Source organism: Camarhynchus parvulus, chromosome 1A (genome assembly GCF_901933205.1).
Source record: "Camarhynchus parvulus chromosome 1A, STF_HiC, whole genome shotgun sequence".
NCBI lineage: Eukaryota > Metazoa > Chordata > Aves > Passeriformes > Thraupidae > Camarhynchus > Camarhynchus parvulus.
Genome location: NC_044586.1, coordinates 15,790,737 through 15,814,678, shown reverse-complemented (window position 1 = coordinate 15,814,678; position 23,942 = coordinate 15,790,737). Strand labels below are relative to the sequence as shown.

Below are 23,942 nucleotides of genomic sequence, written 5' to 3'. Positions count from 1 at the left end.
CATATAAGCCTCAATAATTTTTGGAAATGCAAATATTTACAATATTTCTTGCAGCACTTTGACTCTTTGTTGTATTTTCCATTACATCTTTCAAAAACTTCTGTGTATTTTCCATCATAAATTTGAAATATATTTATCATCAAAACATCAGCAGCAAATTCAGCTCTGCACACTGCAACATTCAGCAACATCGAGCAGTTGTTTCTCCTAGCCTATCTGATACAGTGGGCAAAATTTGTAGGCTTTTGATAACAAGTTTTAATTTCTAATGAGCTGGACTTTCTTCTGTTTGTACAACTGGCTGCTATGCCAATGGCAGAATGTTACAGAAAGATGTATTTTTTTTTTCTGTGGTTTGGAAAATGTTCTTCTTTTAAAAGACTGGAACTTTTTGGACTTAAATATTGTTGCTTCACACAGGTCTTGGAAGTGTCATTGCTGAGTAATTAGGGAAATTTATCACTCATTTCTCTGTCAGTACTGTCTCTGCTACAACCAATGTTAACAGCACAAAGAGAAGATCTGCTATCATCTGAAATATTTCACTTTCAGCATGTTGTGGTACTTCTAGATATGGAAAATGAGGCCAAGTTTATGTGGAAATACAGCTTTTTTTGTTAGGCCAGCTGTTGTCATAAAATATATAAACTTCCTGATACACAGACCCTATTACATACCTGACCTAAGAGTCACAAATAGCATGCTATAAAGTTTAAAATCAGTGGTTTTGAATTCAATTTTATGTTATTAATATATCAGAATCTGTGAGAATAAAAAGTAATGAGGATCTGTCTAAAATGGATAGCAGGTTTTTATCCAGGAGAGACATGATAATGTCATTATTCCTGAGGGGCAAAAAGAAGCTTAAAGTGACCAAAAGTAGATGGAGAGGGCAACAGGGAGATGATTCAAAGGCTCCTGTGGCAAAAAAAAGGAATGTTATATTCCCATGCCAGTGTCTTTCTGTACTATAGAAATTTTGTGTGATGCTGAAAAGAGTATGTACAATAGATAAAATGTCTGTTCTTGTCTGCTGTGCAGCAAAATTTCTACAGACAGAAATGTTTGCATTGTAATGGGCATCTGTTGTTTTTTGTACTCCCAGGGACCTCCAGGAACTTGATGACAGCACCCAGCTCCCTCTGCTGTGTCACTTCTCTGAGACAGCTGAAGGCCTTACCACCATCAGAGCATTCGGGTAAAATTTGTAAAACAAATTTTTAGAGGGCAGCTTGAGGGTCAGGCCAGCCTGTTCAGCTTCCTTGGAGCGTGTCTGAGGGCAAACTGTTGCATTTGAAGAACTTTATTAAGCTATTTAGAAAAAAGCTGATGATATTTTTTTGTGTTGCTTTGCCTCTTAAACATTTTGCATATTTTCAGTAACACATGTATTGGTGTTCCACTGAATTAAACATGACTATATTTTTAGGATATGATATTTAAATTTTTAATGGGTCTATTTTAACCATGCCTTTAACCTGAACAGCAGGGAGCTCTATTTTGCCAAGCAGGCAGAGGCACTGCCCCTTCAAAGCCCCTGCTATAACCAAGTGTCCCTGAATCAGTTCTGTGTTTAACCCACTACACAAGCAGGGAGACATCATTATGGTGCTCTCCAGCTGAAAGGCAATTGCAGCTTGAGAGAGTTTCCAAGAAAACTGCAGCAGAACAGAACTCGATTTGAATATTGTAAAACTTCACTTTGTTAATAAAAACTGAGAAATCAGTTCTGTAAGATCCAGAGAGTTTTTCCAGCTTTCCATGCATACATTTTCTCTCTACTACCTGAAATATAGGCCAAACTCTCCTATGTTCACTCCATTATGGTGATGACTGTCAAAGTGCCAGATTGAGGTTTTTTCCCAGTAAGTGCACCTTGCACCCGTTCTGCACTATGTAGAATTCCAAACCAGAGCAGATCCCACTGCAGTGACATTTCCACACCTATTTGATCAGCTTCAGGCTGTTTCCTCACATCAAGCTAAGCTTTAGAACCTCAGCTGTTAGCACAGAGTGTTGCAGTAAGGTCTGTGGAAGAACAAGCAAAACCAGTGTTGTGTTGTAGAGGTGTGAGCCAGTGGTCAGCAGGAAATGCTTTAATTAGCTTTATCAACAGAATGATGTATTGAAACAGGAAGTCATCATTAGGGCCTGATGCTGATGTATGCTGAGTACTTCTCAAGAGGTTCGGAGTGGCCTTTCACCACCTGAGGAAGGTTATGAGCCTGAGGTTATCTCCTGAGGAAGCTGAAGGAGCTTAGCACTTTCTGAGTGGTTCAACTCTTTTTTGCCGCACAAAAAGGTAATGTGGGCTTGGATGGCAGAGAGCAAAAGGCACCCAAGGGCACCACAACAATTGAGTTTTTCAGGATTTCTGGTGCTAATCAAAGCCATTTCATTTCCCTGCCTGTGCTCCACTGCCCACCAAACCTGAAGTCTCCTGCATTTATTGTCTGCAAGTTTCTATTTACTTGCTGGTGCTGTTAGTCATTCTCTGCAGTTTGGGTTCAGTATGTTCCAAGATAAAACTGAGCAGCTCCTCACATAACTTACTGCGAAGCAGTACAGTTGGATCAGAGAGCAATCTCAGTGACCTTTGCTGTTCGTCATCTGACAGGATAAAAGTCTGAAAATGCCCAGAAGATGAGCTGAATGTGGATGAAAACACAGATTGAGCATGTCAGATTTTCCATTAGGAGAGCAGGAGTTTTGCTGCCAGGAAAGCAGATGAGCAGAGTAGCCAGTGCATCCTTGTTCCTCCCCACATCGCATCATTACTGTTACCAGTTGTTCTGGGGAGATTGCTTGTCCTGTTTACAAGCTATGCAGAGGGAAATAAAATATCAACAGGAAATAGCAGGAAAAAAAGGAATTTTCTGGAAGAACAGACATTAGAGGTGCTTCACAGCAGGGCACTGAGACTTTGAAATGGAAGATAAAACAGACACTGAGCTGCTGACTGAAGTTCAGCTGGTTTAATCAAGTGAGGGTATTCACCAGACAATAGACTATGATTTCAAACAAAATGGTTTCCATCTGACTGTGCAAGGCACCATGAATTTAATACATTAGCACCAATAGAGATTTTCCCCTGCCCTCCCAAATGTACCTCGGCTCTTCAGCGCTCTGGCATCCTTGCACTGTTTTTTAAATGTGATGGGCATTGTGTGGGGGAGAGAGGAACAAGTGGCAGTGGAGGTAACACCACTCATTTTTCTAATTTAGAGGTGATCTATAGCTCTCCCTGATTGTCCTTTCCCAGTTGTTTAGTGACTGGCTGAGAAAACAGCTGAGCTGAGTAGCTGAAAGGTTTGGTTTACAGATCAGTCTACATCCATATTATTGAAACTTTAGGGATGTCAACCCCTGTTAAAGAGCCCTGCAGCTGGCCAGGTAACCTCTGAAATCAGACTTAAGCTGAACAGGTGAGCCCTCTGCCCTTGCTAGTGGCCTGTGAGGAGGAGCTGAGAGGCCACAGCAGCACTCACCTGTGGGAGGAGTGGACTACAATCCACACCTATAAAAGGTGGATCAGCTCTAGGAAACAAAACCTGTCCCAGCACCCTGGCATTGCAATTTCTTTGAGGGGACAGTCTCTGGTCCAAACCCCAGTCCAACAGGATTGCTTGTCAAACAAATCCCAACTCCACGTGTCGCTCTGGCTCTGGGCGCTCTGGCAGCAGATGTGCATTCTTAGGGAAGAGCTTTTAACCCAAACTTTGGCAAAAATAGAAGGGCAAAAAGTTTTGGGCTGCGGGGAGGGAAGGCAGAGCTGAGTTAAGGCTTTACCCTTTTGTGTGTGAGTGCGTAATGTGTTGTAATGTAACAACTTTGGTCTCGGCAGGCACGAAGCCAGATTTAAACAACGTATGCTGGAGCTGACGGACACAAACAACATTGCCTACTTATTTCTGTCAGCTGCCAACAGATGGCTGGAGGTCAGGACGGTACGTTCAGTTTTGTCCCAGCCATGGTTTTGAAACCTTGGAAGCAAACAGAGACTTTGCCTGATGCAGAGAAGATCATAACGAGTATTAATCTCGCGAGGAGATTATACACACAGTTCCTTAAAATAGATCAGGATTGTTATGTTAAACCCAGAGGGTTTTTTCAGCTTTCTTGGCCAGGAGTAAGAAAATACAAGCCTGCCTCATCTTCTGCTGCTGTGCTGTCTAGCGTCTGAAGGGAGTGCAAGAACAAACATTTACATAACTTCAAACAAGACTTTCTCTACTACTGTGCAGCATCCACAGACCTGCCACAGCAGGAACTACTTTCAAGGCAGAGCGTGGCTTTTCAGTGGCTTTATGAACTGTGCCATCCTTCTGCCAGGGCTGTTTTAGGCACATTGATCTCCTAGGTCTTGAAGTATCTCTCCAGCAGCAGGGTTAATCCCACAGCTGTAAGCTAAACCCTTGCAGGGCCATACTGTTTGTGGTTTTATTGTTTGATATCATGAAATATAGCATAATTAGACTCCAGAAAGAAAATGACAGCAGGGCACAATGCAGCCAATGACAGTGACATAGGCTCCTGGGTTTTGTGGGGGCTCTCTCTGAGGGACTTTCCTGATCTGCAAGGCAAGAAGAGGCAAGCAAAGTAACTGTGATTCCCTTATTCATCTGAAACAGAAAGAGTAGTGAACAAACAGAGCAGTGGCCTGATTCTGCTGGACATAAATAGCAACAGGCATGGTTAATCCTCACATCAAAGGCTGTATACTCACCTTCTTTTCCTCTTGGAGCAATGAAGTTATTCTCCCTTTTTTATGATGGCAAAGCTTTCCCTTGTGCTCAAAGCTTTCACCTTCTTACAGCATCCAAGATCAGCTGAAATTGCTTCCAAATCTAAGAGAGATAAATAACAGAGCAACAGCCAATCCTGGAAGAAGCCTGTTAATGTCTCACAGTCTTAGACTTGCTTACATGCAGAATGAATTTGGTCCAAGAATACACTTTGCCTCATGAGAGCATTAGAAATAATGTGGTCTTGCTAAGGAATAGTTCATGTAGCTCTGCCTAATGGCACAGTGGTACTAAGACCACTAAAAGCTTTGTGAGATTTAATAGCAGCTGTTAAGTCCTAGCAGATGATGGAGACTCAAGACCATTATGCTCCATAGGTGTGAGTCACAGAATCCCAGAATCACAGAATGATTGGGGCTGGGAGAGACCTTAGAGCCCATCCAGTTCCAACCCCTGCCATGGGCAGGGACACCTTCCACTATCCCAGGTTTCTCAGTTCTCCATCCAGCCTGGCCTTCTAGAGATGAGGCAGCCACAGCTTCTCTGGTCAACCTGTGTCAGGGCCTCACTACCCTCACAGGGAAGAATTTCTTCCTCATAGGAAATCTAACTCCCCCCTCTGTCAGTTTGAATCCATTCTCCCCTAAAATTTGAGTCTGTGTTCTGCTCATAATTTTCTAGACAGATGAACTAGGCAGTCCTCATTTCAAATCTCAGAAGGAAAGATTCCTGACATGGTATTATCAGGCAGGAGGAGAAAAATGAATAGAAAATGTGATCCAAAGTGAATGTAATGCAGGCAGCAGTGGGAGAGTGGGAATACCAACTATATCCCATTAATCAGCACCTTGACTTCACAAGATGACATGTGGCATATGCTTCAAACCTGAGGTAAGCATCAAGAAAATAGGTTCCAGCTCCTGCAAAGCTTCTGCCAATAAAACATGTACATGACCTGAATAAATTCTACCAAAAGCCTTCCTGGACTTTGTGAAGTCAGTGATACTTCCTTTCTTGAGGAGGCAGACCCATAGTTGAGAAGACCTGAAGGAGAGTGGAGAGAGTGGAATTGATTTGTTTTAGTGGTGGGAATTAGGGGTGTCACTGTTATATCCTTCTCATGATTTTTTTAAAAGATGCTTATTAGATTTTTTTGTCCCTGCTCTTCTTGGGGTTGACACCATGGGATGCCCTAGCCCAAATGAATTTGCAGCAATTACTGGCCTATTTCATTAGTGTTCAGCAAGTTGCTTTGAGTATTTCAGTTTGGGTATCACAACCACGACCTCTTCCAGGGAAAAAAACAAAACCAAAATTAAGGGCTAGATGTCATTATATAAATAATTCTTGGTAAAGTGGAACTGCTCTACAAGTAAAGAAATGTTCTGGTTGCTGCATTTTTTCCTTTTTGTCCCCCTGTCTCTCCTTCCAGGATTATCTGGGTGCTTGTATTGTCCTGACTGCTGCTGTCACTTCCATCACTGAAGGGCCACACTCGGGGTTCGTGGGGCTGGGTCTCCTGTATGCTCTGACGGTACGTGCCAAGGCCGAGTGTAAGAACTTCCAGACAACACATTAATTTTATAATATTTTTATGTGTACACTGTCATCTCCCAGCTTTCTTAATTTTGAAAAAAAAGAATCCTGCAAATAATGGACTCAAGCCAAAGTTGAGAGAGTTCAGGGCAACTTGGACTTGCTTCAGATTTTATGAGCCAATTAAAAAACACAACCATTCCCAGGCCCTGCGTGCTCCCAAGTGGAGCAGGAAAATTAAAAATGCATAAGAGGACCTGCTGTGCACTCTGTTTTGTACAACACAGTGCTGTTTCCACCTCTACATGGCAAAACCTGCCAGGAAATACAGATTGTCATCATCTGGGTAGTCTTTAACCAAAGACCAAATAAAATAATTGCTGAAGAAACAGAATTATTGGTTTTGCCCTTGGAGGGAAATTACTGAGGTGCCCAAGATTGTCCATGCAATTATGAAATGGATTTGGGGATTGGGACATTTGTGGGCATGGTTCATCATGCCAGATAGCAGTAGGCATGCAGAGGAGATGGACTTAAGGGTGACAACGTTGTGGTGGTGCAGTAGCTGGTTCATTCTGTCACTGCCATTAGTAGTGAGAAGGAGCAGTATTTTAGTGTACCTGGCTGCAAGAGAGGCTGAGTATTCACCATGAGCACAGAGTGAATGACAATCACCACAGAGAGTAGAAGTATTCATGAATTAAGCACAAGAGTTGGGACAAAATATTACTGAATGAACCATGAGACTGGGGACAAAGGTAGGATGATGATAGTGGCAGGAAGAACTTTTGAAACCATGACTGGCATGGCAAAAATCTGTCTGCTTTGAGGCACTGGTGTGAGGAAGGGATAAAGGTGTGGTTCTAACCCTGAGATCTGGCTTTGCATGTAAATGCTGGTGAGCCCATGGCCACAACAGAAAGTCCTCAGAAGCTGCCTTAGGGAGACCTTAGATCCCCTCTGTGCTGCTGTTGCAACAGTGTGAGAATCTGTCAACAGCTGAAAATCAGTCCCAGGGCTTCAGCTTCACTCTGAAAACATTCCTGGTAATGCTGCTTCATTAGCAGGGATCTGGAAGCATCAAGATGTCTGCATCATCCTTGCCTTCTGCATCATCCTTGCCTTCTGCATCATCCTTGCCTTCTTTGTTTTTAGCCTGTGTTTGCAAGCAGTTCAGTGGTGTGAAACAGGCATGTGCTGAAGTCTGGCACAGCAGGTGAAGAATAGCTTTAGGCACCAAGTGATCACCTGCCTCCCTCCTGCCCACAATAACCCTGATGAACTTTTGAAGGCAGCTGGATCATTACCTATCTCACCTGGCATAGTTTGGTTTTTTTTAATAATTATTCTTTGCAGCTGAGAGAGGGCTGATATTTGGACCTAGATGAGAGCAAACTGTTTGTACTGAGGTTGTGTTTACAGTGGACATCCTGAATTTATTCTCTCCTCTTTTATAAACCCTGCCAACTCCTTTGCACAACTGTGATGAAGCCTGAGGTAATGGGCAGAGTTTTGGGTGCCAGGTTGTGTTATCAAATCTGCCAGACCTAGGATAGCAGCCTGCCATTGCAAGCAGCAGTTCCACAGTGTTTTGCTTATCTGCAAACTTTCCCATTTCTGTAACTTCCTAAGTTAAAAGCTGGACACCAAATAAGCAGGTATCTGAACATAAAGGAGAGAATACCCCATCAAGAACTCTATCTTAAAGATAAAGCAAGCAGCCAAGTCCTCTAAATTGAACACAATTTTTGCTGAATCTCATTGAACATTATTTAGTGTTTGATTACTGCATCAATATTAGGTTAGTGGTAAAGTAGTGAGACTGGGTGATTTATTCTTAATAAAGTCCTTATTTGGCACTTACTAGAAAAAATGGCAAAGCCTTTCTCTGAATATATTTGTCCATAGGGTGTTTTTATTTTTAAGTTTCTAAAACTTCATTCAGGTACATAAAATATCTCAAGTTTTAAAGATTGTCAGTCAACTCTTCCTAATAAGATCAGTTCTTCTTTTTTTCAGAAGCACCTAAATACAGACTTAGGAAACAGATTTACAATTTTCAGCCTTAAACAGTAAGTCCTGCTTAGAAAAGAGTTTTTCTAAGCTACTGAGTATTGTCAGAGAACTAATGATCAACTATTATCTACTAAAAGTAATACCTTTAATACTGATTTAACTATTGATAAAATCCTTTTCATTACAAATGAGAATAAAAACCAGGAAGGAAATATTGCTGAACTGATAACACTTTTTCCCCTCATATATTTCTGTGCTAAAAACGTCTCATATTTTCCACAGAGGGAAATGGACTATCTAAATATGTAGAAATGAAATTATCATAAAATCTTTTCAACATATTTGCAAATAGTGAACTTTCTTAATCTTTAGTTGCAGTTTTTGAAAGATTAGAATATACATAATAGAAAATATTTCCAAACAGCACTTTCAATTTTGATTTTTTTTCTGTTTGTGTGCTTAAAGAAGACACATTTCAGTGCTGATAATTAGATGTTGAAAACAAGAGATTCCCTCAATCAGTCAGAGTTTAGATACAACTTTTCCATACTTCTCCTTCAAAAAACAAAGATGAGAATACCAAGCACCAAATTGCTGTCTTAGGGCTAATTGTGTTGGAGTATGACTGGCTTCTTATGGATTTGATGCTGTTGCATTGAGTCTTGAACTGCTGTAATGTTAAAGAAACCCACTGTGTTGAATCAGGCCAAGGATTTTCACAAATGTATCCAACCTTTATTTCCAGATGGGTAGATGAACAGAAAGAAGGCTGAACCCTGTCCTTGTTTTCATTTTGTGATGCAGATAACCAACTACTTGAACTGGGTAGTGAGGAATCTGGCTGATCTGGAAGTGCAGATGGGCGCAGTGAAAAAAGTACACAGCTTCCTGAACATGGAGTCGGAGAACTATGAAGGCTACCTGGGTATTGTTCTTAATCTTTTTGGGGCTTTACATGGTAATGTGAAAGAATAGTAGACTTGGTCATGCAAAATGCACACACCTCTCTGGCCAAAATCTGTTCTCACTGAGGTGTAGGAGCTGCCACTGGTGTGAGTGACAAGGATAGCTAAGAGAAGCTATGAAAATATGTTGTTCACATTGGTCAACATGAAAAAAGATCCTATCAATTGCCAGGGAGACAGAGCAGGACTCTGCAGTACAATCAAAAATACCACAGTTATAGACAAGATGAGCAAAACATCCATGTAAGTTATTTAGCAAACAAAAATAAGGATAAAAATTAGAAATGTCACATGCTTCAAAATCTCTGATCTTTCTAGCAGATGGGGACTACAGATAGGGCCACATTGGCAAGCAGACCTCAGCAACTCTTCTCTGAGCTGTGCATTGGAATTTGTGCTCCACACCCTTCAAATTGGCCTTGATTGCTATTTCAGAAGTGGTTGAAGTGCAAGAAATGGCTCATAGGTCAAGAAGCTTCCCTGAAAAGCCAAGCTTCTTAGTCCAGAGACAAAACCTGCTGTGTATTCACAAATTAGGACGAAACAAGAGCTGTGATAATGTCAACAGCTCATGCTGTGTGGCAGTAACAACTTCCTTCCTCAAGCTGCCCTTCCTGTACCGGTCGCTGACCCAAGGCCACGCTGACACTGCCCTGACACCGCGTTCTCTGCTCCTTTGGCTTCTCCCTCTTGCAGTGCCAAGAGACACTTCAATATCTGCCCTATCTCCCCATATGTGGAGATATGGAAGCCAAGTGCCTGCCAGGCAGTTCCCAGCTCAGCCTCCCCTTGGCAGGGAACTGGAGCTCTGTATCTCCAGTGGCTTAAAGGAAGGTGCCCGGGCAGGAGAGAGGGGGAAAGGTGACTGTTGTAAAGGGTGACCCTCTGGCAGCACTAATTTCAGTTTATTTTCTGTAACTATTTCAGATCCCTCTCAAGTCCCCAAAGACTGGCCCCAGGAGGGGGAAATCAAGATTGAAAATTTGTGTGTTCGCTATGAAAACAACCTGAAGCCTGTTCTGAAGCATGTGAAGGCCTATATCAAACCAGGACAAAAGGTATCATGTCCGGCAACTGCCCATCATCCTCATTCTGGTGCAGATTCTTCATTACTGACCTTTCCTTTCTGAAGTGCCAGAAGAACAAGATTTACAACTTGCATTATCAGATATATCCATTTACAGTCCCCTCTAAGGTCCCTGGGCACAGATCAAAAACTTACACTGATAAAAGCTTATTCTTGGCTGGGAGCAATTTTTCTTCTGGCTATCCCATGTCTTTCCAAGTCCATTTTCCTTGCTTAAAAGTAAGTCTAAATGGCAGATAAATTAGAAGGATATCAGACTGAACTGTGTAAAAACACAAGAGTATCTCACATTTCAGCACAGCGTGTCATTGGCATCCATGTCAAAATGCTGAAATGCCCCTGGGACAGTCCTCGTGATGAGGGGCATAAAAGGGGAATATGCTTGCTGAGCTGTTTTGTGGTTTCCCTGGTGTGCCTCTGCCTTTGGGAAGGACCTTTCTACTCACCAGCAGTACAATCCAGTGCAGCTTTCCTGAAAGAACTGCAGATGTAAGTAAGAAGGAAGGAGCAAGTGAGTAAGTACCCTGTAAGTAAGTGACACCTTCCATTTTTTGCAGGTTGGGATCTGTGGTCGCACTGGTAGCGGCAAATCCTCCCTGTCCTTGGCGTTCTTCAGAATGGTGGACATTTTTGATGGTCAGTTTTTTTCCATTTTCCCTGGAATATGCTGTCATTCCTCAATTGCTCCCCCCTTATTTCCTGAGAAGAAGCAAGGAGCCTTTTTGATAGTTTATAGCCTGGTTCTCTGGCTCAGAAGATATTTGATTAGAAATTTTATGCCTGATCCTTCAAAGGACAAAGTGTCCTATTGCGAATAGCACTTGGTTCTCCCAGGAAATGTTGTGTACAGATTATATTTCTAATTAAAAAAAAAATTGCATATAGTCTGACAAAACAATATGCAATTTTTGATGAGACAGGACAAAAAATATGTAACTCTCTGGAGTGTCTAAATGTTTGCCTAAAAAATAACTGCATTAACTTATTATAGCTGTCAAAATATTAGCAGAGTAGAAACTAGAACTCAACAAGTCCATTCCCTTGTTTTTTGTTTTTTTTATTTTATTATGCTTTCCCATATCTGCAGCAGAATCTGACTCAAGGGTTGGAAATATATTGCTATGTTTTCACTCCTGCAGCATTTACCTGTCCCAGCTAATTGGCATGGACTGCTTTTCAGCATTTATAATACAAATACATGTGTGCTGTTGAGGGAACATAGCAAACCACTAGGAAGACATCTTTTTGTTTCAAAAATTTCCATGTTTCTGATTCAGCCATTTTGCATGGAATGTTTGCCAGAGAAAACCCAGTAGGATGTGGGAGAATAAGTGAATCTGATGCAGCTAATACTTGCTTTTGTTGTGGGGTTCTGTGCCTATACGTGTCTATGGTCACAGGCTTCTGATTCATGACCATGATTCCTGGATGCACAAATATTGCAAAGAAATAATAACCATGCTTATGGCCAGCTTGAAGTTTCCTTCTACTTGAGTGTTCTTTCTGTATATTTTCTTTGTCTGCTTCTCCTGTATCCCTGATTTTTCCCAATGAGAACATCTAAGCCTTTTCTAATCAAGTTCTGTTTATCCTTTATGCACATCCCTGTTCCAGCTGGATCCATATTTGGCCTCCATGCTGATCCACTTCTGGGTGGGGTCCTGACTCTAATAAAAGTTACATAATAAGATTTCGAGTAACTTTACTAGGGGCAAAATTTCATTCATGCTGTTCCTTATCTTCATTATCTCCCTAAATTTTTATCTGTCCTGTTTTATTTTCCTACTTTTGCTTTGTTCTTTAGTGTTTCCCTTCTCTTGCCTGATGTTCAAACAACCTCCCATTTCTTTTGTGTCTTGCTTAACCAGCCCTCAATCCTCTCCCAGTTTCCCAGCTCCTCTCAAATTTAATTTTTCCCTTAGGTTCTCTCATCTCCTCTTTTCTTTGAGCACCCTGGCTTCTATCAAATATGCATTTCCCTATTCCCCAGGCATGCCATATTAATTTTTCCCTCCTTATTCTACCTCATCTTCTGCTAACCCAGTCTAATATCCTTGTTTGTGAAGAAAAGAAATTGCTTAAGTTTATGCAACCACCAATGTCTCAAGCAGAAGTCCTATAACCTGATTTGGATTTTCCTGAAGAGTGAAAATAATTGCACTTTGCAGATAAAATCTTACAGATTAAAATCTACCTTACAGATAAAATCTTGATTTTTCTGGCCATATAGTAAAAGCATAAAACTACAATAATAGAAATAGTCCAGCTAGGGGGGCAATGAAATCTTCCACTGGAACAGGGTCACAGAGAACAACCTACAAAATGTACCATGAAAATGGGAATGACAGAAGGGACACACGTACAAGGCTCTGAATATCCATGTGCCTGCCAGTTCACAGTTAAGTTCTCACTGCTGGGAGAGAGAACTGATGAAATGAATATTAGGTACATCCCAGCGAGGAGTGAAGCTGCCCAGTGAGGCAATCCACATGAAAACTGCAGAAGTGCCTGATGGAAATAGCCTTTACCATATCCTCATTCAGTTTGCCTTGGCCCATCCCTTCCCTGTCACCTCCAACCCCCGGTACACATGCATGTATTATGCAAAAGAAATGGTGCTCCTTCTCAAAGGAAATATCTTCAGCAACTGTTGAATTCAAGGGGAACAAAGAAAAGCGCAGCAACATAAGTTGCTCTTGTTCTTGCTTTGTTTGGCTGTAATTGCTCTTGTTCTTGCTTTGTTTGGCTGTAATTGACCCATAATAAATTATCCTTCTTGTGCTATCATTAGTCACACAGAAGGGAAGACATGTAATTTTCTTTGAGGGAGGGTGGAAGGAAGAAAAAGGAAAAGAGCAAGGTGGCAGTGTCACTAATAAACTGGGACATCCCTGGCTTGTGTAATTAGATACATTCACCTTCCTGGTGTGTCTGACAGTGCTGAGAGCTCACAGAGACAGTGTCCCATCATCCAGAGACCAGCCCAGAGGGGCTGTTCCACCTTTCCACCTGCTACCTGTGGATCATGTGCTTTGTGCAATTCTTTCAGGTGTTTTGTGTGTTGTTTGACACAGGGAGGATAGTGATTGATGGGATAGACATCAGCAAATTGCCTCTGCACACGCTCCGGTCCCGGCTCTCCATCATTCTGCAGGACCCAATCCTGTTCAGTGGCTCCATCCGGTAGGTGTATGCCATCAGGGGGTGGCTGGCAGCATTGCACAGCCTACCTGTCATGGGAGCTGGGGGACAAGAGAAGATGGAACAGCCAAGGAATCTTCCTAGCCCAGCCCAATCCCTCTGCACAGCCTGCCAAGCGACACATAATGCCAAAGTTTTAATTTGCAGAAAACCTGAAAGTAATTGCAGTAACAAGACTCCTGCTATGGTTTTCTTTGCAGCTTTAATTTGGATCCCGAATGCAAGTGCACCGATGACAGACTCTGGGAAGCTCTGGAGATTGCTCAGTTGAAGAACATGGTCAAGTCATTGCCAGGAGGCCTTGGTATGTCTGAACCAATCTCTGGATCATGGGCCAGTAATGGAATCATGCATGCACACAGATTAACAGATCCATCCCATCTGACACTCTGGATCATCATGCAGGAGTGCCAGACACTCTTCATAGTAGAGAATATTTTTATTGAAAGCTGAAGAATAGTCCGGTTTCCCATGCACTGTGGAAAAATCTTGCAACACCTCAGCACCATGGTGTGATTCTTGGGGCTGTCCTGTACAGGGTCGGGAGCTGGATATTGGTGATCCTGCGGGCTCCTTCCAACTCAGGATATTCTATGATTCTATAATCACAGTGGGATAATTAGTAAGGAGAAAAAACAATTTTACCTCCTTTAGCAGAACCTGGCTCTGCAAGCAGAGCTGTAAATTCTCGCAGAGTATTTTTCTTACCATTTCAGATCCATTTCATAAAGGAAACTTCTATATTTATTTCCATATTAAATATATTTCATATTACTAAGATATTACCCTTCAGCCTACCAGATTTTCTAACAATTTGTGCCAACTTTTTGTTTAGTGATATATTTCTCCTTTCCCAAGAGGCTGTGCTCATTTTTCTTGGTATCCCTCCATCTCACTGGTCAGTCAAGGTTATGGTTATTGGCTTTTATGGGGATTTTGCTTGGCCCAGTAATAGTGCACAAGCAGAGCTCTCAGGCGCAGCATTTCAGAGGTGTTCAGATGTTCACAGGAACTGGTTTTGTTACAGATGCCATGGTCACAGAAGGAGGGGAAAACTTCAGTGTGGGGCAAAGGCAGCTCTTCTGTCTGGCCCGAGCCTTTGTCCGCAAGAGCAGCATCCTCATCATGGATGAAGCCACAGCATCTATTGACATGGCCACAGTGAGTACAGCAATTAGCTAATTAAGGATCTACCAGGAGAAGGGCATCTTCCCTAAGTGTCAGCCACGAAGTGTGAGATCTCCATAGCAGAAAAAGCTGGCAGTTTTTTTGTTTCTCAGGATAAAATGAAATGCTTTAGAGAACCCCTGCTTTCTCAGGTGTGACATTTCCCTGCTGGGAAAGAGAGAGTGTGGAATATGCTTAAAAACATGTGAATTAGAATGTAACAGGATGAAGTAACTGGAGTGAGCCTTTTCCTCTGACAGGAAAACATCTTGCAGAAGGTTGTGATGACTGCCTTTGCCGACCGCACTGTTGTTACAATAGCGGTAAGTATTAAGCCAGAAAAAGCTCTTTTTTCCTCAGTCCTCAGGCAGTTACCCTTGGCCTTCACCAGTTAAACACCATGACATAAAACTAAAAACATCACAAAATAGAACTAAACCACGAGGCCAGAATATTCCCATGATACCAGAACAAGTCAGACACCTACTATCAACCTGAAATTTTGCAGTAAGTGCTGTCTTGCTATTAAACTAAAACACTTGGATCTGAACAAAGACGTTACAGGGAACTTCAGCATCTGCACTGTCTCCAAGAAAATTTGAAGTAATTTTTACCAAGAAATTGATAGCAAATGCATGGTTTGAACCGTTACTGAAAGCTGCATCAAAATCTAGGTTTGAATTTTGCCTCTGAAGGCTATGTATGTGTAGTGCCTACAAACACAGCACAAATTTATGAGTTGAGATTTCATAATATTCTTGATATGGTTTCTCAAGCTGCGTTATCTTTTCTCTCTTTTGGAATAAAAAGCTGGGTTTACAATAAAAGTTTTAAAAACTGGAATTGATGCCTAAAGAGGCTGCAGAGGCTAGACAGTGTTAAAGAATAAGATAGATATTTATTAAAAATCCCTTCAAAGGATACACTTTGAGCAGTGCAAGAGCCCAGCCATGGCTTCAACCAAGATGGACATCATGTCACGAGTTTTCACACTTTTATAAGTTTTGGTCCATTTACATATTTGGGTTAAATGTCCAGTAAAAGCTTCAGGTTATGCAGTCCCATCCTCCCAGATTACTCTCCTCAATTCGCCATTGTTGGTATTTTTGGGGCTTGAAGCTGCAACAGTGTCCTTGCTTTTCAGGTTGGATAAGGATTGTTTTGTCGGACTAAACTGTGAAGAGAACTTGCTAATAATTTATATTAAGTTCAGAGTTACACACCAAGGCAATACAGAATCTGGAATATATGAAAGCTAAAACTTAAGACATCAGAATCAATGGGGATTACCCCCAGAATAATATCTTTTCAGCAAGGGGTTTATTATGTTCTTTCCCATTTTCCTGCCACTTCTGGTGCCCAGAAGTTCCCTATATCCATACATGTTCATACATACAAGTGTATAGACATGTGGCGGACACCATTAAAAATATTTCCACCTGTGACAGCAGCATTAGTCAACAAACAGAGGTTTTTTCCATGAGATAAATACGTTTTTCAACAGCTGTTTCATTTGCCTTGTCTGGAATCTGGAGTCCTGTGGTTAGAGATTACAGTCAGGCCTCCTGGACTCTTATTTCAAGCCTGTCATTGAGTAGTTTGTGTCAGGCAAGCCACTTAACCCAGCTCATTTACAATGTGCTCCAAGGTTCTTGGCTGTGTAAATGCTGAAGATTCTGGTGGTGAGATTGTCCTTCAGTTCCATGCTTATTGTCCTTCTGGCTGGAATCTCACTTTTCTTTAGCTTTGCCTTTCCAAAGTCAGCGTCTCAGGTGAAAGAGCACACATTAATATTTAGCTTTCCTCACGGGGCTGGCTTCATTCCTTCCTTTCCTCATTCACAGCTGATCCTCCCTTCACCCACCTGTTTTTCTGTTCTTTTTTCCAGCATCGTGTGTCTCACATCTTGGACGCCAATATTGTCCTAGTCCTTTCTGAGGGCTTTCTAGTTGAATGTGACACTGCCTCAAACTTACTCCTCAAAGAGGACGGCCTGTTCACCACTTTGGTGAAGACTCACAAGTAGACTCTCTCAGTCCACACTGTTCACAGGACTTCTGGCTCTTTGGTAGTTATTTTTACCTCTTTAGTTTCCTTTCACCCTGCTTCCTTTCTACTGCACAGCTTCTGAGAGGACAGTGCAAAAAGGCGTTTCTTGTGTGGTTCCTGGGTTTGTTTAATTTCATGACTATTTATGTGGATCATATGTAAATCTTAGACATGCAGCTGACATTGAAACTACCATGTCAAGGGAATCCAACCCATGAAGTGATCTCTGAGTTTCAGCCTTTTTAGTGAAATATCACACTTTTAAGAGTTTATCCCATCTATACCTGACTGGCTGTATTCATATGGCCTTGAAATTAAGCTCAAACTGGTTTCAAACCTGTAGCCTATGGGATTAAACTGTTGCCTGGAATACACTCACATTAAATCTCAGAGGGATTTACAGAAGGCAGTAGCCCAGGATTGCCCTGCGATAGATGGAGAGCAGACTGCTGGGGTGCAGAGAACATGGAGCAGAGCAGGATGCTAAGCCATTTGACAGTGCAGGATGCTTCTCATCCCTATTTCCCACAGGGGAAGATGTATTTCAATGGTGCCATAGGATTTATTCCAACAGCTGTGTCATCCATAATGGCAAAAGGTGAAGCTCATGCTTAAGTATTTTCAGGCTTGGTGGCAGAGGCTGTAAAGTAATTGAAGATCTCTTCAGGTTAAAGTAAAAGGATCTATTCCAAATATCGCTGTAAACAAGGACAGCCTTTCCCCAATGGGGTTTGCCTTGCATGAGGCCCATTAGAGAGAATTATTCAAATAAAAACCTGTTTGCTTTCCTTTGTGGCAGCACCGGGTTCACACCATCCTCACTGCAGACCTGGTCATCGTCATGAAGCGAGGGAACATTCTGGAATACGATACTCCTGAGAACCTGCTTTCCCAGGAAGATGGCATCTTCGCTTCCTTTGTCCGGGCTGACATGTGAACAGCCACACAGTGCATTTTAACAGCTTATTTTTAAACAGATGAAATGCAAATATTTTCTACTCAGTGTAACATCACTTTTACCTTTTTTGTTTTGTTTTGTTTTGTTTTGTTTTGTTTTGTTTTGTTTTGTAGAGCTTCTTTCTTCACACTTCCATCTTTGAAAATAATAAAGCCTATTGCAATATATGTATGCCTTGAAGCAATAAAAATGTCACTTTATTCAAAGCTATTAAACTTCACACACACACCCACACCCACACATGCACACACAGAGGAAGAAGTTTTTACTTCCTGAGAATTTGTCATTTTCCTTAGACTTTTTATTGACTTTATTTTTGTTTAAAGAGAGAAAAAGAATGCACTGATCTTATAAACTGCGTATGTTATGCTGGAACCAGCAAACAAATCGTGCAGTTTGTCAAGGAAGCAAGAGGTTCCCCAGATGCATTCTGTCCCCAGAGGGAAAAATTAGGAAAAACATCCAAGCCCATAACACTTGGGTAAATCTGCTGCATTCCAAAGGCATAAACTTTGCTCTCCAAGTTGTAGCAGAGGGGCAGTGAATAAGGGAAAGGAATTTCATCAGGAATAAGAGCATTCTTCCTGTTCTTCACTTTAGTAAGCACACTTTAGTCATGACAGAACTATTTTCAGTGCAACAATGGTTTATTCATACACTCAGTTCCTAAATCCATATTCATTCTTCCAACTTTCACTAAAGATTCAAATCTTTATGCATGCTTTGATAGGCTTATAGAGGAATTTTGTACAGTATCTCAAGACTTTGTATTAAAATTTATCTGAATTTATAAACTTGATATTAGCCAATCCTTTAATCATGTCTACTAAAATATTCTGCTTAAAATGGCATGTAATTAGCCAACCACTAATTGTTTTATATGTCTTTAGTCCTTCAAGTTCTATTTGGGGACAATCTTTATTTTCCTTTATATATTTGTGGCCTACCTCTAAATCAGACCTAGTGCAAGGAGGTATGATTTTCAAATTATTGCTATATCCTCAAGAATGTAGATGAAAATAGACACATATTTACATCAGGCAGCTTTGCAAAGGTTGTCTGCACCTGACTTTCACACATAGTTTGATCCTGACCCATGGGCAGTTAACACCCAGAAGGAGTTTCAGAGGCATATTTTCAAAGGTACAGCTTGAGAGATCAGCTTCACTGGTAATATTCAAGGTGATTCTTACTCATCTGCTGCTACAACATTAGGAAGAACACTAAGTGCACTTAAGTCTATTTATAGTGCATTAAAATAACATAAGGGACAGCATTTGCTGCACCCCCTCCCCTTTCCCAAAAAAAACAAGTGCAACAATTTTGGAGAAGTTGTAGGACTTGAAATTGGGCTTCCATTCAGTCTCACAGTGTAAAAACTGATACAGTGGTTTATCTTTTTAAATTGATTTTTGGAAGTTTTAATTTTCTCTGATTATTGAAAATAAAAGCTGTGTGACACAACTAAACAAAAGAGCTCAGTCTTGAACATTTTATGAGGGGAAGTACTTCTGTGATTTCCCTGTCTAACCCTGTGAAAGCATTTTTGTTCTTTTCTGGATTAATTCCCCATGATGACTTTTGTCATTTGAATAAAATACATTTTTAAAAAACAGATACCTGCAGGAGAAGCACATATTGTTATCCAAATTTCATGGCCAAAAGGCCAAAATTATTCTTGATTTAATTTAATTGTCTTCAGCAAAAAGATAACTGGATTCCCTGCGGTCAGGCTAGGTATAAAGATGAAGCACAAAAAGTTTTGTTGATCTGTGTGTCTTTGATAACAATGCAATCCTGGTTTATTTTAAGTGGTGCCAGCCAGTTCAATGAGATCCCTGTTCCCACTGCATTGAAGGGTTACCACAGGCCTGGGACTGTGTCTTGTCATACTTAAGAGGGGCCAATAATTAGCACCGCTTTTTTCTTAGTTTTGTCCCAGAGCCATTACAGGTGTGAGAAGCACCTTCTTTGCTCACCCCTCGCTTTAGAAGTGAACTCTGCTGTTTGAACAGGGGGAAAAGAAAATAGATATGTGAGAAAAGGAACACATGATGGGGTGAGAGAACCTCATCATGCTCCGTTTGGAGGGAGGAGTGCAGGAATATTGGCCCCAGTGTTAGATTCACCATGGCTGAAGTGTGGGGCGACTGCTGCAGTGGGTCCCATTGCTGCCCAGCAGGTTTAAAAGCACAATCCCATTTCTAAAGCATTAATCCTATTCAACATACATAAATCTTACAAGATAACAAACATAAACCACCTGCTGCAGATACAGGAGATCTCCTCCTGTTACAGCTGCTGTCCACATGATGGTACAGCAAGGGCTGTAAGGGCCAAAGGGCTTAGGCTGGACACTTTTTGTGCTTTCCTCTAAAGGAGGAGCATGATGCCAATGGTTGCGCAGCTGTTTTGTTACTGAAAAGGGTGCAGAAGGGATGAAATCTTTGAATCAAATTACTTTTGATTTCATGTAAAGGTCTGAAGTGTGTCCCATTTGGGAGCAGTTTCCTAAGGCTGTCACATGCATCAGCCTCGAGACTGTTTCTTTGATTCTTGTCACACTGCCTCTTCTGCTGATAGGCCCTTCTTCTCTTCCACAGCCTTCTTGCTCTTTTTTCTTCACCATCTCCCTGTGTCATAGACCTTTGAGGCTCCTGCTTTTATCTCTGGATGCTCCTTATTCTGCCTATGCCCTCCCACTCCTTCCCAGACAAGCTCCATACTCTTTGCCCCATTTCTTCTCTCACACAGCTCTGCACTCACTCTCCCTTCTCCTTTCCTGTCTTTCTTTCATAACATCCCTGTTCTTCAGGGGGACACTTACTCTAGTGACGTCATGTTTCGCGGTTGGTTTGTTTTTCTAAGCATTAAGCCAAGCAAGCTTTCAGTATGGTGATACTGTGCTTCAGAACTATGAAGTTCTTCCTTCTCCAAAGGAACTTTGAATGTGAACACTGGCTATGTGTAAATTTAACTATGGACAGAGGAAAGACACCTCTGTGATAAATTATATTTCTCATTCCATCTGCATTATTTTTCTGTTAACTGTTCCTGGGAGAGAAACAGCAAAGTTGTTGCTGATCATAGAATCACAGAATGGTCTGGGTTGGGAGGAACCTTAAAGCTTCTCTCGTTCCACCCCCTGCCATAGGCAGGGACACCTTCCACTATCCCAAGTTGCTCTGAGTCCCATCCAGCCTGGCCTTGGACACTGCCAGGGATGGGGCAGCCACAGCTGCTCTGGGCAACCTGTGCCAGGGCCTCAGCACCCTCACAGGGAAGAATTTCTTTCCAATATCCAATCAAAACCTACACTCTTCCAATTTGAAGCCATTCTCCCTCCTCCTACCACTGCACTCCCTCACAGAGTCTCTTCCCATCTTTCCTGCAGGTCCCCTTTAAGTACAGAAATTGGTTGTGCAACGGCTTGTGGAATCACAGCAGTGTTTCTTAACCTTTGGCTTACAACCCATGGATATCTTTCCCACTCCTTGAGCCAGGTCTAAGGGCTGGCATGGATCAAACTGCTCCCTTCCTGTATGTGGCCTTTCATCAAACTCATCACAGCTCATGATAGCTCATCCCTGTTTCTTCTAAAGTAGAAATATCCCTTACAACCTCTACTGAGCCCAAAGTTAATCATGCTAGGAAACACTAGAACTTCCCCTGAGCAGTTTGGGATAGCTCTATTAAGCCAAAGTCTGCAGGGAGAGATCTCTGCTTTGTTAGGCCAAGTGATATGTACAAGAGGTATCTCAAGGGTTTATAAGTTCCAGCCTCACTGCAGACCTGAAAAAGCTCTTTATTTGCAGGAGCATGCCTGCTTTTTCCAGCTGTACCAGTCAGCTGAAAGAATATATTCTCCAATGCTTCTCAAGCATTTGGACAAGCCCCTTTTAGGTTTGTTATAGCAGAACACCTCTGCCATAAACTCATACACCTCCAGGGAACTCAATTGGTACCAACAGGAACATAGCCCAAAGAAGTTTGCATCTCATTATATATAAAACCTCTGCAAAGAGCAATAATATTGAATTGTGTTTTCTTAAAATAGAATTACAATTTCAAATGTGGTCAAATACTAAAAACTCCTTGTACAATAAGTTGTTTCATTTAATTGAGTGTGTTCTTTTTGCTTCCCAAAGGAACGGATTGCTGGTGCTTTATTGTGTAAGGATGTCAATACATTCACAGGCAATTTTCTTAATGCATCATGAAAAGCTGAAGGAAATCTCACACGAGCATTTTACACGAATGCTTGTAGATATTTTATCAAAAAAATAAATTAAGATATAACACACTTGAGTCAACAGCTACCTTTATTAAAAAAAGCTGTTGACAGGGGCCATGTTTTCATTATCATGTTTCCATTATCCAGTGTCAGAAGTTGGAGTATATTCCCCTTGGAAGCACTATAACCCCATGTCCTCAGTGTGATACTGCCAGTAAAAATCAACTCTAAAATATCCACTGAAACCACAGTGCCACTTGTAAAAGACTCTCTGGAGCAAATATTCTCCCACTAAATGTGATTAAAAGCAACAATGAACTCTGCATATTTGCATCCTCAAGTAGCATCTTTTGAAAGCCTTATTTAAAATCAAAATATGTTATGTAAATTTTCTGATATGAATTCCATGGTGGCATGTGAAGAACTCCTCAGTTTCTTTGGAAACTAAATCCTTTCAGAGGCAAAACTAAGAGACTACCAAGAAAAGTCTGAAAACAAAACTGTAAATCAAATTATTTGTTGCCATGCAAACATCCCAATCATTTCCACATTGGTTTTTCACTGCTCTGTTTTTTCTCCTCTAGAATTGACCTCTGTGCAAACTGTAGGGAAAGACTATCAGGTATTCAAATGATGAAAAAATTGTTGTGAGGCAGAAGTGTGCTGACTCGTACAAATTAGCAACTTGCTGATGCTGTTTTGTTTTGGCAGCACAGCTTAAAGAATTGGCTTGAATGAAGCCAAGAAACTTCCAAGTGTAATCTGTCAAGAGAAGAGAGATTTTTAGAAAATCTATTCACTACAGTTACTATTAATTATTCGCTATTGATAGCATTTGTCTGCTGCTAGATATTACCCATGGAAACAGAACAGACACTCCTGGTAGGCGCTGCTCATTTCTCTAATATAATATACCACATTCTGAACACTATAAACAAGCAGTTATTTAAAATATAATTTTAATTGTATTATATTAGGTGTAATTGTCATTCATCACATGCAGGATGCCTCCTTTCATTTTCATGGAACATGGGGATTTTCATCCCATGATCTGTTATATAATAACACAGCATCCAGCACACTGCACATTTCAGTGGGCACTGCAATTCATTCCCATGTATGTATATTAGTCTGCTTTATACATAAATACATTACATGGTTATACAACCTTTGGATTAAAGGTATAACTAAGTAATGAACAGTCCCAGCTAGGACTGTCCAGAAGAGCTCCTCATAGCTATTACCATGATATTTCTTAACTCTCCCTTTAATTTATTTCAGGATTTTCAGGCTATATCCATAAATATCACTTCAATGTGCAGTAAAATATTTAACCGTGTAACTAAGGAACTAATGCAGCTTCGTGTAAATGACATGGTCCAGAACCTCCACCCTTCAAGAGCACAGCTACAGATGCCCCAAGGCAGCATGTTCTTCCATATTTAATGGGTATATGTGTTTTTATTCTAGCAGCCATATTAGGCCCTTACTCTTTCAGCAATATGGCTTCTCCATCAGAGGTAGGAAGGTGGGAGCCTAAGAATCTCTGAGTACTGCAGATTTTCATGGCTGAATCATTCAGATTTGGGGCCATCTATTTATTCAGGTCCCACCAGAACATCTGAGATTTGAGGGCTGTGAGTTGTCAGATATTGTGTGATAAGATCTGAAGGTGAGACACAGCATCTCTCTTCTGTGAGTGGCATGATCTTAATTTAACCCTGAAAAAGCCAGTGAGCCAGGGAGGGGAAGCACCTAAGGGACACCACACTCTAGGAACACAGCTAGAGACTCACTGTAACCATGTTCAACCCACTTAGAAACTGATTTACAGCCTTCCCATAAATTATGGCATGGGGAGACAAGGAAACAGTCCCAAACTGGGGTTGCTCTTCCCAGAGCCTCAGGATAAACTCCAGGAAAAGGCACGTAATGAACAACAAACTTCGCTATGCAACTTACACTGGACAAGGGGCACTAGTTA

The 23,942-nt window shown here is 41.3% G+C and overlaps 1 protein-coding gene across 1 annotated transcript in view; it reads left to right on the top strand.

Moving 5' to 3' along the window:
- ABCC9 (ATP binding cassette subfamily C member 9) overlaps positions 1-18,409 on the top strand; it is a 70,499-nt gene extending 52,090 nt beyond the window's left edge. Inside the window, exons 31-41 of the mRNA XM_030959611.1 lie at positions 1,106-1,198; positions 3,845-3,947; positions 6,178-6,279; positions 9,102-9,222; positions 10,190-10,320; positions 10,907-10,985; positions 13,424-13,532; positions 13,751-13,854; positions 14,578-14,711; positions 14,978-15,040; positions 17,566-18,409. Of these exons, the coding sequence (XP_030815471.1) occupies positions 1,106-1,198; positions 3,845-3,947; positions 6,178-6,279; positions 9,102-9,222; positions 10,190-10,320; positions 10,907-10,985; positions 13,424-13,532; positions 13,751-13,854; positions 14,578-14,711; positions 14,978-15,040; positions 17,566-17,703 (1,177 nt within the window). The 3' untranslated portion in view covers positions 17,704-18,409. The remainder of the gene's footprint in view (positions 1-1,105; positions 1,199-3,844; positions 3,948-6,177; positions 6,280-9,101; positions 9,223-10,189; positions 10,321-10,906; positions 10,986-13,423; positions 13,533-13,750; positions 13,855-14,577; positions 14,712-14,977; positions 15,041-17,565) is intronic.
- The last annotated feature ends 5,533 nt before the right edge of the window (positions 18,410-23,942 follow it).